This window comes from Chelonia mydas, chromosome 6 (assembly GCF_015237465.2).
Source record: "Chelonia mydas isolate rCheMyd1 chromosome 6, rCheMyd1.pri.v2, whole genome shotgun sequence".
NCBI lineage: Eukaryota > Metazoa > Chordata > Testudines > Cheloniidae > Chelonia > Chelonia mydas.
Genome location: NC_051246.2, coordinates 20,364,279 through 20,380,917, shown reverse-complemented (window position 1 = coordinate 20,380,917; position 16,639 = coordinate 20,364,279). Strand labels below are relative to the sequence as shown.

General features: G+C 46.3%; 1 protein-coding gene across 4 annotated transcripts in view; it reads right to left on the bottom strand.

Annotated features, from left to right (window-relative positions):
* The window catches only part of LOC102944481 (NACHT, LRR and PYD domains-containing protein 3), a 51,353-nt gene that overhangs the window by 14,648 nt on the left and 20,066 nt on the right, over positions 1 to 16,639 (bottom strand). For 3 of the 4 annotated variants that reach the window (XM_007072241.3, XM_043549317.1, XM_043549315.1), the window contains 4 exons: positions 16,151 to 16,240; positions 12,129 to 12,299; positions 7,089 to 7,259; positions 875 to 1,048 (listed from right to left, as the gene is read on the bottom strand). In XM_007072241.3, coding sequence (XP_007072303.2) covers positions 875 to 1,048; positions 7,089 to 7,259; positions 12,129 to 12,299; positions 16,151 to 16,240 — 606 coding nt within the window. The remainder of the gene's footprint in view (positions 1 to 874; positions 1,049 to 7,088; positions 7,260 to 12,128; positions 12,300 to 16,150; positions 16,241 to 16,639) is intronic. The other variant, XM_043549316.1, reaches the window with a different exon arrangement.

The following is a 16,639-nucleotide window of genomic DNA, read 5'->3' as shown; positions in this document are numbered from 1 at the left end:
CACTATCAGTGAGTTACTGAGTCGTTCCTCACTCTCCTCCGAGCTGTGAGGGAGAGTCGAGGCAGTTGCCACCAGTGAGAGGAGCCACCATCACTCTCTGCAGGGCTGTGGGGGAGGAGAGGACAATCATCCATGATGGTGGGAATAAAAGGAGAAAAAAACAAGAGCCCTGAGACGAGTCCTCTCCACCTACATACTGACAGGCAGAGCTGTGAGGTCCTGCTTGGGGGCTGGTGGGGAGAGATGGGGACAGAAGCAGCTCAACATGGGTCCTGACATGGGTCTGATGTTCTGGGGAGAGAATGGGGGTCCCTGAATTAGGGGTTGGTGGCTCTAACCCCAAACCTCCAATGATGGGCAGCAGCTGCAGTAAAAGAAGTCTAATTTTGACATTCACTTTGCTGGTGCTTTTGGGGCAGATTTTCAAGAGAGCTCAGTATTCAATGTGGAAGGCTTCAAAATCTGGGCAGAAAAGTGTCACAAGTTTTAAAGTTAATATGTAAAGGTGTCAAAGTCATAAAAGTTATCTTTAAAATGGGCTGTTAGTGGAAGGGTAAGAGAGTGCTCTTTTTTTAAAAAAAGCCCAATATTAAAGAATTGGTTTTAAAACATTAAAATATTTATTTTCCCAAGATCAGGACGGTGTTACCAGCCGTCTGCTGTGGGCCCACCTTTGCTTAATATTTCCATTTTCCAAACAGGGCAGGCTGGGTGCGTGTTGTAAGCCATTGACAACGGTGCTGGAGAGACATTTAACTCTCATCTTTTCCATATACCTACAGGGGGCAGACACCAGACACAAGCTACAGCCCCTGTGAAGCGCTTTACATAGAGGTCACCTGAAAATACACAGAGGAGACCAAATATTACTTACCCCAGTATCTGTAATTTGCAGTTTGGATGTTTCAGTCCCTCACACAGCAGCTGAACTCCAACATCTCCCAGAGAAAAATTATAACTGAGGTCCAGCTCTGTCAGGCTCTGGCTGGTGCTGAGAACAGTGGAGAGATCCCCACAGCAAGAACCTGTGAGATCGCAACATCTCAACCTGCAGGAGAGACAAATGCAGGACAGATCCATCAGAGAGTGAATGAGGCTCATCACAGCCGTTCTGACAGGTGGCCCTGCCCACCGTCTCCTTTCCCTGACCAGTCAGCATCAGGAATGAGCCAGAAGTCCAGCCCTAGACTCTGTCCCAAGACCCATGCCTTGACCAATGAGAACCCAGAACCAAGTCTGGATGTGACTTCCTGCATTAGTTCCACCGCTTGCACTATAAAGAGAGAGAGAGAGAGAAGTTTCAAGGAAGGCTCTAGGAAAGGGTTAGGAGGAGGAAAATGGGGAAGATGGACGGAGAAGTTTAGAGGGTGGAAAATATCAGAAGAGAGAAGTTAATTGGAGGGTAAAAACAGACACTACAAAACAATGAGGAAAAAAGAGTCAGAGAGAAAAGGAGAGAAGAAAACATTCAAGCAGAGAAAAACTGAAAATAGTAAATGGCACTCTGTTACATTATTTTATATCAAGTTTGATGCCAAAACATTGCAATAAAATACGCTCATGGCATGTGGCCAACCCCAAAACTTCCAAAATCATGAGTCAGGCTCCAAAAAAATCACAATATCGGCTTAGAATTCAGGGGATTTTTTTTACAAATACATTTTGGGTTCTTTTTCTTTGTCTTCTGGTTTTTGAGACTTTAGGGTTTGTGTTTTCAGGCTCTCTCTGTAACCACAAGGGCTAGAAACTTAGCTTTCATTTTTAAAAAGTGAGGGGCTCACTTATTCACATGACTCCAGGAGCTGTGACTTTAAGAAAAACCATCAAATATAAAAATTTGTGATAAAATCATGAGATGCAACAATATTATATATCAGACAACATGACTCCATAGGACAATGGGGTCTCTGTAGCCTGGTTAGGAATGGCAGGTGGGCATGGAAATCCATTTGTCCAGAGATTAGAGGAGGGAATAACCTGATTTTTGTTTACCTCAAAATCTTTACTGTAAAATAATGGGTTTTCAGTCCTCCTTTAATTGCAAATCTGAATGCAAACTTAACTATAGAATTGCTAGCACTCCCTCCACAGGTTTTTCCCCCGTGTTGGTGCTGGGTTTAGACTACTTCATGCTTGCATCTACCTGAAAATAATCATATATATTTTGGAGTCCTGTGGTTTTGATGCACATCTGTTTTCACAGTACATTACCTGATGTATTCACAAGTTATCCTAGCACGGAAGTCCAGATGAACACCAGCTGTGCTTGAATTATTGATTTATTTATTATTAATTATTATTATTATTATTGATTATTGAATTATTGCACAGCATTCTGACTTTGAAACATATGAAAAGCTTCTAAAATACAGGAAATTGCACCTAACTTTTCAAAAATGCCTGGGTGCGGTGGCTAGTTCATGCCGCTGCTCACCGCTGTCCATGCTACCACGGCTACACTACTATTTTTAATGCACTAGCTCAGATCAGCAGTAGCATGAATGTCCGTACGTGAGCTGGGAATCACACCCCCCCAGCTCCAACTGCAGACAAAGCCTAAGGCTTCTAGGGCAGAGAGCTACTTATCAATGGATAGACAGTAGGGGCAGTGATGAGGGGTCCAACCACGGTATCTGATCTGAGGAACTGTGTCTGGGAAATTTCAGGAAGCTGTCTACCCAAGGCCTGGCGCTACCCAAGCAAAAATGCAAATCCATGAAGAGCTGTGGGGAGGCGAACTCCTGCCGCCCCCCAGACCTCATGGATACATACTTGGAACAGCTAGCCTATGCCGCTGCTCGCGCTGCCGTAGCTATATCACTAAATTTAGCACTCTGGGTCGATGAGAGCTAGTGTGAGTATGTCTAGTCACTCTGGGAATCACACCCCCAGCTCCGAGTGCAGACGTAGCCTTCGTGTGGGCAAAAGACTGTGGGAGTGTCTCATGGATATGAGACTTTTCCACTACAATCCAAGATTTACATGGAAGACACACAAGAAATACAAGCCAGCCTCTGGAAAGCATTACTCTAGGCACCAGCCACCAAACCAGTGCAAGTGAGTTTCAGCCACGGCACACAAAATTACTACAGGCACAAGCATACCTCAGGATCAAAGCTTGTGTTGAACAAAGCAAGGTTAGGGGCTGAAAAGCCCTTTAACAGCTTCGATTAGATCCCTGACCTGGTCTGCATCACCAGAGCCTGGCTAGATGACACTGCAGGCTGGGAGCTGGATCATTTCATCCTTCCAGATGACACAGTGCCCTACAGACCCAGACCAGGCAGTTCCACTGGCAGAGAGCCAATTTTATTGCCATCCAGTTTCAAATGCAAAAGAAGCTCCTTTGTAACAAAATCCTCTGAGTGCATCTACTTAATCTGAGAGACCAATGACGAGACCAATAAGACATCCCAATAGCACAGATCTATTACTACAGAAAGTTTTCTGGAGGAGCTGACAGAGACACTGGCTGACATGGTGTCAAGGTTCCTTCCCCACTCTGAACTCTAGAGTACAGATGTGGGGACCTGCATGAAAACCTCCTAAGCTTACTTTTACCAGCTTAGGTTAAAACTTCCCCAAGGTACAAACTATTTTACCTTTTGCCCTTGGACTTTCGCTGCCACCACCAAATGTCTAACCGGTGTTTATTATTGGGAAAGAGCCGTTTGGAAACATCTTTCCCCCCAAAATCCTCAGCAAAACCTTGCACCCCCCTTCTTGGGGAAGGTTTGATAAAAATCCTCACCAATTTGCATAGGTGAACACAGACCCAAACCCTTGGATCTTAAGAACAATGAAAAAAGCATTCAGTTTCTTACAAGAAGAATTTTAATAGAAGAAAAAGTAAAAAGAATCACCTTTGTAAAATCAGGATGGTAAATACCTTACAGGGTAATTAGATTCAAAACATAGAGAATCCCTCTAGGCAAAACCTTAAGTTACAAAAAGATACAAAAACAGGAATATCCATTCCATTCAGCCACAGCTTATTTTCTCAGCCATTTAAAGAAATCATAATCTAACACATACCTAGCTAGATTACTTACTAAGTTCTAAGACTCCATTCCTGTTCTGTCCCCGGCAAAAGCATTACACAGACATAGAGAGAGGCTTTGTTTCTCCCTCCCCTCAGCTTTTGAAAGTATCTTGTCTCCTTATTGGTCATTTTGGTCAGGTGCCAGCGAGGTTATCCTAGCTTCTTAACCCTTTACAGGTAAAAGGGTTTTTCCTCTGGCCAGGAGGGATTTTAAAGGTGTTTACCCTTCCCTTTATATTTATGACACATGGTGATGCAATTCCTGAGGCTCATCATTCTTGGAGGCTTAACGATTCACACTGACAATGCATCTGATCCAATGCACAAAACTTTCTATTTGCCCTGTTCACCTTTGGATTCTCACAGGCAGTCTCCTAAACACAGACACAGTTGGTCACATCCTGATCTTTATAATGAACGTGGATCACTCCCCGATGCCAGTCAGATTACCACCTCCAAAAGAGAAAGAACATAAGAACGGCCATACTGGGTCAGAGCAAAGGTCCATCTAGCCCAGTATCCTGTCTTGTGACAGGTGCCCCAGTGGGAATGAACAGAACAGGTAATCATCAAGTGCTCCATCCCCTGTCGCCCATTCCCAGCTTCTGGCCAACAGAGGCGAGGGACACCATCCCTGCCCATCCTGGCTAATAGCCATTGATGGACCTATCCTTCATGAATTTATCTAGTTCTTTTTTTAACTCTGTTATAGTCTTGGTCTTCACAACATCCTCTGGCAAGGAGTTCCACAAGTTGATTGTGCGTTATGTGAAAAAATACTTCCTTGTGTTTGTTTTAAATCTGCTGCCTCTTAGTTAATTAATTTCCAGGCAAGAAGGTCTTAACGTCATGGTCCATCCTAGAGAGCTCATTGAGCCAGTTAGATCCACAAAGCACTGATGCCCTAGCCCAGCAGCCAAGGACTAGAAGAACCAGTGAGACATCACAGTCACTGACTGACCACAGCCATGAATACTTTGGTTCTAAAGCACTTCCTTCCCGTGTGGCCCTCAGAGAGCTTTGTGGTTTCTTCTTCCTGTGACAGATGATGCAAGGAGGCAAGAAAACCAACTGTCAGTGTTGAGAACACTCAAGAAGAAACAGGTGTCTTAACAACGAATTCTTCTTTGCCTGCTCCTTCGCCATGGAGGAGACCAAGAGATCCTCCTTCTCCTCTTCCATAGCAACCACCAAGGCTACATCGATGCAGTTGGACTATGGGGTGTGAATTGCAACAGCACAGCATTCTGGTGCATGCAGCTACCCAACGTGGATGGTCCTAGTGTGAACTAAGAGGTACCTAGCTTGTGTTAACATAGTCCTCTTCAAACAGGACTACATTAGCGTGCACTAGGTACCTTTTTGTTTGCACCTATATGTCTATATGGGGGAGTTACAACACAGCACTTTGGTGCATGCTGCACTTAACACCCCTGTAGTCTGAACTGCAGGGCTGTGTAGACAAGCCCTAAGTCACACCCCACAGAACTATTCTGGATTGTCAATAACATTGCTAACCTAGATGTCTCCTAGCTCCAGAGCCCAGCACCACTCAGCGTGAGGAACTGTACCCATTTCACAGAGAAGATCTTCCACATCCAAGATGGCCTCTGTGCCATCAGGGATAACACAACACGCTCCTCAGAATTCTGTTCATTTACAAAACAGGAATTCTAGACATGCTAGAGGAAATCTGAGCCTCTGCCTATGACTCCGATCCTTGATCTCTGTGGCTAGTGCAGGACAGCAAGAGCAGGGCCGTCCCTAGGGGAGTGCGGGGCCTGGGGTGGATGTGATGAATCCATCACTTCTGGGACCGACCTGCCACTTCTGGGAGCGACCGCGCTGGCCAATTGCTCAGGCCCGCAGGGCCCCCCAATGCGCGGGGCCCAGAGCGGTCGCCCTGATTCGCCGTACCCTAGGAACGGCTCTGAGCAAGAGCATCTAGAACCCCTACTAACAAATACTGTCATTGTCTGCTTTTGAGGATAGAAATCTGCACCCCCAAACTGGAGCATGCAGTACCCTGGCCAGGACTTAAGAATCCATGGCTTGATGCAACCAGCTTCACAAGCGAATGCCCGGTATCATCAGGTCTCCTGTTTCTGAGCAATCTAGTCAAGCAGCTACTGAACAGATGCATCCAAGTTTACCTGTCCATTGGCAATATCCAGCTGGGTTTTAGGCCTAGACACAGAACAGACATGGCACTGCCAACGCTGCTGGAGAACCTCCTCCTGTCCACAGGCGAGAGGATTTTTGAAGCTTTTTACTGTCAGGATTTGCAGAATGGGGACAAACCCTGTTCTTGTTGGAGTCAACAGTAAAACTTGGAGATGGGTGGGGGAGCACCTTAGTATCGGGATGTTGTATGCAGCAAAAACTGCTTTCATCAGGCTGAACGATGACGGGAGGACATGGGATGGAGAACAGAGAAGATTCAATGACAGCCTGGGTGTAAGTGGGGGGACTTGAGGAAGTAAAAATCAACAGGGAGATCACAAGCCTGGATGGTGGGGTACGGTCAGGGGCAGAGGGAGGAGCAGGAGGGGATCAAGGCAGCAGGAACTGACTTAAATGAATCTTACATTCTTTTGTGTCCAGTTGGCTCGATGGGGTGGGAGGTGAATTCCCTCAGCTCTGTAAGTGCTTTGAGATCCTCAGCTAGACGGTGCTCTAGGCGGGCATGTCATTCGGCTTCAGGGATAGAGACTGTTCCTGTCCCTCCCACCACCTACCCTACAGACCAGGGGAGAGGGATGAGAAGTGGATGCGGGGGTGACTGGACATGAGGAGAAATTGTTAACAGAGGGATCAGAGCTGTCCTGGATTGCAGGTGGTGATCTTCCTTCACTGAAAGCATCCTTATGGGTAGTGGCTCGTTCTTGCTCTCACATGCTTGGGGGTGGGGAGAAAGTATCCCCAACTGAGGCATTAATAGGAGAGACTCAGCTTTTAACCTCACCATGTACTTGCAGGAAGTTGATCATACCCCATCACACCTCCTGCCAAGGTCTGTACATAAAGGAAACTGGTCAATACTTACACTAATCTCTGCAGTTTGCAGTTTGGCTGTTTCAGTCCTTCACACAGCAGCTGCATTCCCATGGCTCCCAGTTGATTATCACTCAGGTCCAGATCTGTCAGCAACTGGTTGTTGCTGAGAGCAGAAGAGAGCTCCCCACAACAAGCAGCTGAGAGTTTACAAGCCTTCAATCTGAAAGAGATAGATGCACAGATTAGAGAATGAGCATGTCTGTCTATCCGGTCCTCTCTTCTCAATACAAATTCCAGCATGGGAAGAATTTACCATAGTCCCCATGACCCTTAATCTAAGGATTTGCAACATATCAATAAACAAATGCATAGAGACTGGTGTGAAAAATGAAGAATAAGGGAATTATATAGGAAGCCAGTTGTAAATTAGAGTTTCTCTTTCTTGTAGACTAAAAGTCTCAGTGCTTTAGAAAGAAATATCACCCAGATCAAGGAGAATATGACCAAAATAGACAAACTGAAGATATATTGTCCTCTTGTATCAATCTAGCTGCATTTACACCAGGGGTTGAATTTTTAATTTAATTGACTTTTCCACACCTCTGAGCCACGTAGCTATGTTGACCTAAATTTTAAGTGTAGATCAGGCCTTAAACATGATGGCTAGTGTGACAAAGTTCCTGCTCTACCTTGGTGGGTCTTGCGCTTATTGGCGGATTTGCTCGCCTTGGAGCTTCACGGCAGCCCTGAGCTTGGCCATTTTTCTGAATCCACAGTCCAGGTCGACTCCTCCTGTGTCTGGCCAGGAGTTGGGAGGATTTGGGGGGAACCCGGGCCCGCCCTCTACTCTGGGTTCCCGCCCAGGGCCCTGTGGAATGCAGCTGACTAGAGTGCCTCCTGGAACAGCTGTGCGACAGCTACAACTCCCTGGGCTACTTCCCCATGGCCTTCTCCCTCCCAACACCTTCTTTATCCTCACTATAGCACCTTCTTCGTGGTGTCTGGTAATGCTTGTACACCTCAGTCCTCCAACACTCCGCGTTCTCACTCTCAGCTCCTAGTGCCTCTTGCTCCCAGCTCCTCACACGCACACCACAAACTGAAGTAAGCGTCTTTTTAAAACCCAGGTGCCCTGATTAGCCTGCCTTAATTGATTCTAGCAGCTTCTTGATTGGCTGCAGGTGTTCTAATCAGCCTGTCTTAATTGTCTCCAGAAGGTTCCTGATTGTTCTGGAACCTTCCCTGTTACCTTACCCAGGGAAAAGGGACCTACTTAGCCTGGGGCTAATATATCTGCCTTCTATTACTCTCCTATAGCCATCTGGCCCGACCCTGTCACACTAGATACTGAGGGCTTGTCTATACAAGGACATTGACCAGAATAGCTCCCTGTATGGACACACTATTCCAGAATCAAAGTCACTTTTCCTTTAGAACAATTACTCTGCTTTGCCAGCTATTGGGATTCTCATCTGTTGCAAGCTGCAGAGTTGTCCATTAGCAGCCTGGGGATCCGAGAGCTGCTCTAGTTTACACTAGGGAACCATTCCAATATCTGGAGCAGCCCTGAATCTGGGAGGCATAAAGGTGGTTTAAATCCACTTAGCCCCGCCCTCTCGCTGGAATGTGAGATCTTTGCTGTGCCTCTTAGAAGCTCAGCAATGAATCTTACACTTGGTGTTGGCAGCAGTGAGATGGTAAAAGAGAAGTTTACACTGAGGTGCTTCTCTGGGCACCTGTTATGTCCATTAGCTTGTGTTCCACAAGCGTGTGTTCAGCTAAGCTGAAGGTGAGGATAGAGCGTGGCTGCATTTTCAGTGGGCTGGTGAATCCCGAAATGCAGCTGTGAAACCGTTCAAAACTTTTTCTCGGTGAGCTTGGAGGGGCCATGGGAAGTGCTTAGCTTCTATTTGCCAGAAGCTGGGAATGGGCGACAGGGGATGGATCACTTGATGACCTGTTTATTCCCTCTAAAGAACCTGGCATTGGCCACTGTCGGAAGACAGGATACTGGGCTTGATGGACCTTTGGCCTGACCCAGTATTGCTGTTCTTATGTTCTTATGTGGTGTGGCTGTGAGGAACCCCAAATGTGGGCCTAGTGTATGAAGAAGGGGCTCTACACATCCATCAGCAGCATAGTAGGCTCAGAGAGGTGTGAAGTGGCCCATTCATCTCAGTGAGACGTTCTCAGCTGAATGAGAACACAGCATGGAGATGAAAACAGCCTGAAACAATAGCTCCTAGAGGTATGAACTGCTCCATTCATCTCAGTGGGAGTTCTCATCCCCCGCGCCATCAGGTATTTAGCATTCCGGTTTACACATGGGAGGCAGGAAGCTGGGCTCAGATCCCCCAGAAGTTTCAAACATAAGTAACGTAGGCTGGATCTGGCCTACAAGCTGCTTTAGTGTCCCACAGACATAAGGAAGTTTCCGGCCCTCATGGCAGCAGAGATCACCAATGTGAGCCAAATTTGTAACCGATGCAGTGGAGCCAGCCTAAGCCTACAGAGAGCCTGAAACAATGACTCAGGAGTGGGGACTCTCCTGTCCCCAGTAATCTGACTGCACTATCAACTTTATTGCTCGCCAGTGACATTTCAGTGCCAACATCAACTACTGAATCAATGATCACTGTAGTCGGTGGAATGAGGGGAGTAGGGGATGGGAGTGAAGCCTGCTGGGTTGGGAACTGGAAATTGCTGCAGGGAAGGAAATGCAGAGAACACACAGGAGACAGCAGAAGAGAAAGCAGAGAGGGGAGGATGGAGAAGGAAGAGAAACGAAAGGCAGAAAAGCAGCGGGCTTAAAGGTGAGCAGATTTTTCCATTGATGATGAATGCAATAATAAAGCACTAAACAAACAATAAATAGTAACAAAACATTTAGTTACTACATAAAGGCCATATTCTCCCCTTGATCTCTGACATGAGGGGGGCATTCCATTGTGCATCACGGAGAGAATATAGTATTTATAGTCTGACCTATGGACCATAATTAACCATAGAATTCAGCCCTCTTCAAGTGAGTTTGACACCCCGGCCTTACACGCTGGAGCATCTATGTACCATGCTCACGAACACTCTGCAGGGTTTACAGTCAGTCCTGCCTCCCTAATGGATCTTAAGACTGTGGCCACCTTCTCCAAGACTATGACATGGTTATCAAGTGTCATATTGGTTATTGAAAAATTAGGCCCATCCATTGCTGGAATGTCACAGGTACCTGATGTAACCCAGAGCGCCTCATCTATTATTAGGACAGCTACTGCAGGGGCTATTGTGACAAAAGTGACTAAATGCTTTTCTAGTGCCCAGAGGGGCTGTATGACAAAGGTCTTTCTACAAACTGGTGCCTTCTCTCCTCTGAGAATGGGTTTCACCGCCTGCTGTGAGTACCTCACAGGCCAGACGCACCTCAGCCAGGCAGGAGCTGAAAACAGTGAATGTTACAGTTCACACACTGAGCTGGGCTGCTGAAAAGATGCACAAGGGGCAGGGAGACCACGGGAAGCCTCGTTTATAGGGTCGGGTGTAATAATAGCTGCCTTTTATTCAGAACCAACGTAAAAAGAGCAGTTGAGCTACTTTATGGAACAGGCAGCTGAAGCCACTACCGGCCTCCGCCCAAAACACAGGCCACATGCAAGGCTGGAGCAGGAGTTCACCCTGTGGCACCGGGGGGGGTTCCGTGACGATCTAATAACCCAGGGCAGTGGGTCGATTGTGTCTGTGTGCGACAGGGAAGCTGTCAGAAATACCACAGAACGAGAGACAGAAGGGCAGAACAAGGCAGCCGAACAAGCACTGGGGATGTTTCCCTCAGAAAAAGCCCAGAGAGAGCTTGTGGCAGCTCAGCGCTGGCTGAAAGAGGCGGGAGCTTTCAGCAAAGAAACTACCTCGTGTTTGAGTCTTCCTGTGTTTGAGGAAAGGGGACCGTGTGCAGTCTTCATAAACAAGACTGCATCAAAGATGCCTGGATCCATCACCAAATTTCTTCGTCTAACAAACAATACACAGGACCCCAAATTTTGGCTAAATGCTCAAGTCAAAAAGGAGTGACACATCCCTGTCCTTGTGTCCTGTGCTGGGCCTCCCCATGAACTCAGTCTCCTTCTTCTTTCCCTACCTTAGGGGCAGAAGAATCACTAAAGGATGCAGGGAAGAGCAGAAAGGGGCCATGATAAAATACACCTGTATGTAATGGCCAGCAGAGCTGACTGGGTAAAACAAAAGAACATGCTGCACCCCCTGAAGCGGGGTTAGCTACAGGCAAATCCCCCTCCTTGGCACATGAAGGAGTTACAGGAAAAATTCTTCCTTTCTGAGCTGGAATCCCTCCCACAGTTCCCCTGAGACGCACACCACTCCCAGCATGGGAATGTGTCTATAAGGGACGACTGGGAGATTTAGGGTCATCAGGCTCATTTAGGGTCATTGTGCTTTTATTAGTTATAAATCAAAATAAGTCTAAAATTATTTTTAAAATCATTACAACGATGATAAAACGGGGCTCTTATCAAAGTGATTAAGATTCTGCATTAGTTTTAAATGCCAGGCACACATTAGGAATCATTTATACATGACGACTTATTCTTCAGATTCCGGGGGATTGGAACTACTGCTCCAGTATGTGCCCATCTTTATTTATAAATTCCATTTACCGAACACGACAGGCTAGCAGACTGTTGGGAGCCACTGACACACCGGGGGCTGGAGGGACACTCAGCATTCAGCCTCTCTGGGTATGTCTGCACCGCAGAGAGTCCCAGAGCCTGGGTTAACTGACTTGGGTTTGCAGGGCTCATGCTACAGAACTAAAAATAGCAGTGTAGATGTTCCTGCTCGGGCTGGAACCAGAACTGGGGGTGGATCTTAGAGCCCAGACTCCAGCCTGAGCAGGAACATCTACACTGTTATTTTTAGTCCTGTAGTATGAGCCTGGATCAGTTGATCCGGGATCTGAGACTTCGCTGCTGTGGGTCTTTTTTGCAATGTAGACACCCCCTTCATGCACCCGCAGCCAACATCTTACACCATCCTCACACTCCATGGAGTCCTTTACAGAAAAAAACCAGTAAATACTCACCTCAGTGTCTGCAGTTTGCAGTTCGCATGCTTCAGTCCCTCACACAGCAGCTGCACTCCTGATTCTTCCAGGTTGTTTCCTGCCAGGTGCAACTCGACCAAGGTCTGTTTGCTACCAAGAAGAGAGGAGAGATCCTCACAGCAAGCAGCTGTCAAATGGCAATCACAAAACCTGCAGGAGACAAGCAGAGAGGAAAATGAGAACTTCTGTCTGCACAGTCCCCTCCGTGGGTTTCTAGAAAGATTCTTTTATTTGGGGGTGGCAGGGTGGGAGGGGGGAATCACAGAGCTGTAGTAATGGATGCTGATGACCACACGACCTTGTGTGGATTTCAATCCACGTGCAGCTGTAGCTCTCACTGATCCCGTATTCCACATATGAGTGTTTTCCATCTCTGAGCAGACACACTTGGGCGTCTGCTAATAAGAAACTTTATTATAAGTGAGGAAAGGAAAGATGGGTGGTGGGGAGAGGAGAATCTCACTGGGAATTAATGACAATGGTGCTGCACTGGAAGGTATATTATAGTTTTATGGATGGGAGGAGCCTTTTATTCTCTCTTGCTGCATCTTTTCAGTTGAGGACTCAGCCAATAAGCCACCATCTATGGTATCAGGATTCAGGGATGGCTCCACTTTGCCAAGTCTCAAGTCCCCCCCACCCTCTCTTGATCATACACTAGTAAAGACTGGAATTTCCCTGGAGAGCCCCGTCTCAGAGGGCACCAGGCAGAGGGAGGTCTCTCTTTGCCACATCCCTGAACAAGAACCTACCAGCCGTCTGCTGATAGCCCATAGAATAGATAACATTAGCAAGGGGGCTCTCTCTACCTCCGGGAGAAGAATGCTCCTGTGGACCTTGATTCCAGCTCCTGAGACACAGACACCACCACATCTCAGAAGAGACAAGGGCTCTATAAGCTTCATAGCCTCACACTATGGGCCAGGTCTGGCTCTCAGCTCTGGGGCAGCTGGCAAAAGCCTTCTCCCTTTCGGAGACCACCTTTTTTTCCCCCCAACATGGAATTACTTTAGGCCATTGGGGCCTGGAAACAGTAAAATGATGTTCCGTTTAATTATTTTCTGCACTTCTATTCCCTAGCCCTTAGCCATGGTTGTCCATGGCTTTGTCACCTTTATTTTGGACTGTCACGACTCGCTCTCTCTCAGGATGGTGTAGGCTTCCCTTTCAGCTGTCAGCAGATCACTCCTTAAGCTACAAAGGCCAAAGTGAGCATTATCACTCTGGTGCCCCATGTCCACAAACAGCATGGTCTGCAAGTGCTGCAGGCCTGTGGCTTCTTGCATCTGACCCACACTTCTTAACACAGCTCCCTGAACCAGGAGCATAATGTCTATGGCTTACAGTGTATGTTCTCACTTCATATTTTTAGTTTGCTGCATTGCCTCCTTTAAATGGTTCTGTCCTGCCCTAAAATCCACACATATGTTGTGAATGGCAACATCCTCTCACTTACAGATGATGTGATGGGGGCTCAGCAGTTCCCACTGCCCCTCTGCCATGCTGCTTGTGGGCCCGCAGGCCCAGAATGTATCCTGAAAAGCACCAGCAGCTGTGGGTGTCTGTGCTCATGGGGGGCTGGATTTTATTCATTTGTTCAGTAGTTTTGTTATGTTTTCAGTTCTTGTTTTTTGTGAACTAGCCATTTTGTTTTGGAGTGAACTGGCCATTCCTTTGCAGGTAGCTCTTTGGGAGCTTGAGATGGCCGTGCTCTGGGCTCAGAGGGAGAATATCACTCAGGGCCCCTCCTCCATGCAGCCCAGAGACTTCGGAGTTCTTCCCCACCTCCTGTTGTGCAGGCCCTAGGCATGTGCAGCTTCCCGGGGGGAGGATGGGAGCAATGAGAACCATGGGACAGTAAATGGAATTACTTGGAGGTGCGGGAGTGCAGAGGGTAGCGCTTGTCTGGCTGTTCATTCATTAGTTAATTATCCTGCTCTGTGTTCTTGTTTGCAGATCTCAGCAGTATGGAAGTTGCTGCTGCGGCAGTGAACACACAGTGCGATGTGTGTGAATGTACGTGCACACGTACCAGGGCAATGTTCACGAGCTGCTGCTTTTCCCTTTTATGATTTTCAGAAGAATCCTCAAGGGACCAAATAAAACCAAGATTTCTGTTTTAAAGTTGAAATTCAGATGTAGTCACAGTGTATTGCTGGCATTGTTAACCTGGGTTGGGGGGAGACGTTTGGGGCCAGACAGAGCAAAGACCGGCCAGTCTCCCTTCACATGCTCTGGGGCTGGCAGGCAGCAGGGGTACAAGTAGCAGAGCCAGCTGGAACCTGGAAACAATTTTCTGTTGATATTTTTGCATCACCTTTTGCTAATTCATCCACATTATGAAATCTCCTGCCTAGCTTCAGTGAGAGGCTTGTCACGACGGCGCCAGTAGGCCGAGCTGTCAGAGATGTCATGGGGCATTGTCGGATTGCACGGGGAGTATTTATTACCCCACTGCAGCTGCTCTGCCAGTGCTCATGCTGAACCAGTGCGAAGGGACATGGTAGCTGACAGTGTGTCACTGCATTTGATTAAAATCCAGCGGTGATGTGATCTCTTGTGCATCGCTGTAAGTGTGGGAGTATGGGGCTGTGCAGTGTTACGGGTGTGTTAGGACGACTTGCTGCTGCTGGTAAGGTCCAAGTTTTCTAGCACAGACATAGTCTCAAGCCGCTCATCCACCAGGACCCACAGAACAGCTGTGCTGCACAGGGACAATCCAACTAGAGGAGCCCAGGTTCAGACTCTTGGGCATTGGGGCAGAGAATTCTAATCAGTTAGAGCCTTGCTGTAGATCTCCTTGTCAGAAGGGATCAGACTGAGTCCTGGCCTGGCCATGTTCAAGGCAAAATGCAAGATCACCTCTTCGCTAAAGCTTTTGCCAGGTACAACTCCAGGATCAGCACAGAATCACAGAAGTGGAGGACTGGAAGGGACCTCAACAGGCCATTTAATCCAGTCCCCTGCTCTCAAAGCAGGACTAAGTAATAACTAGACCAACTAGCATGAGATGGAGATGGTGTAGTAAGAGGAGAGAGAAAGAAGCAGGGAGAGAGTTGAGGGGTGGAGCAGAGAGAGAAAGAAAGAAATCAATCCCCTCCCAAAAAAACATACCTGTGAATCAGGGAGAAATGAAATCCAATGATGATACATAAATGTTAAATAAATAGATATGTTCATGGCTTAGATACCCTGGTGACAGGTAGGGCTGGGCAAATAATTGATTATTTGGTTCAGTGCCTGAGCCCAGTAATATGAAAGAAACATTTTATCTGGGTTCACCTGAAACAGTAAAGTCAATTTTTCTCCCAAAATGAAAATACTGTAAAAAAATTTGTTTGGGCTCAAATGAAATGGTTTGTCCTACCCTAAACAAAATGATTAGTTTTCAGGTTTTTTTGGCTTTGTTTAACTCTATTTTTTTTAAATTAAACTGAGCTAGTTTTTCCTAACAAAACATCATTTTGACACAAATTTTGAAATTTTGTTTCAAAAACATCTAAACTAACTATTTTGACTTTTTTGGAAACTTTTCCCCCATTTTTATTCAGTCAAAACTATTCATCAGATTCAACCTGAATTTGTGAACAGTTTCAGTTGACCCGAAACTGCATTATTTGCCAAATCAGCTATTCACCATGTAAATTTCACCCAGCAGTAGTGACAGGCACCTTAGAAATATCTAAGATTAAAATGCCTCAGCTTCTCTTTTCCACTTCCTGAGTCTTTCCTGATCTCAAAAATTTCCCCTGGCCACACTGCTTACCTCTGTCTCTCAGGCTCATCTGTTGGTAAGGTAATTGGGTTAACTGTCATTGTAGCACTAGGCTGACTAAGCCAAACCCACATGTATTAACTGCAAATTTAAACATAATACTCAAAAGTTACACAATTCTATGTGGTCGCTATACCAACCACGGTGAAGAGCTGTACTGCTGTAGAATTTCTGGGATAGCAGCAGTAAGAAGAGGATTTAAAAAAAGTAATGAATAGTTACTTACTCTAGTTTCTTTAATTTACAGTTTGGATCCTTCAGTGCTTGACAGACCAGGTAAATAGGCGAATGCTTTGGCTTATCCTGATGGTTTTTCCTTAAAAAAAGGAGAGAAGAGAAATTTTCTATGTTGTTCTCTGAAGGCAGATTTTAATTCTATTCCCTGAACATTGAAATAGCCTCTTGGACAGTGTGATACAGTGCATACAGGTTATTCTGCAGTTACAGTTAGTTGTAAGCCCCCCCAGTTCAACACTACAGCTAGTACTTTGATATGTATTTTAAGTACATGGAGTCAAATCGAATACGTGTGACTACGATTAATCCATTCATTTTATGAACTTGTGGTACTCTGATTCTCTGAATATTAAAACCCAGTTCTAACTACTCAGACAAATGGGAGTGTCTCCAGAGCTTTTATGCTTGTGTGTCAGCCAGTAACTTCAGTATGATTTCTGGAGATACAATAGAAATTATCATGTTTATTTAACTAGGA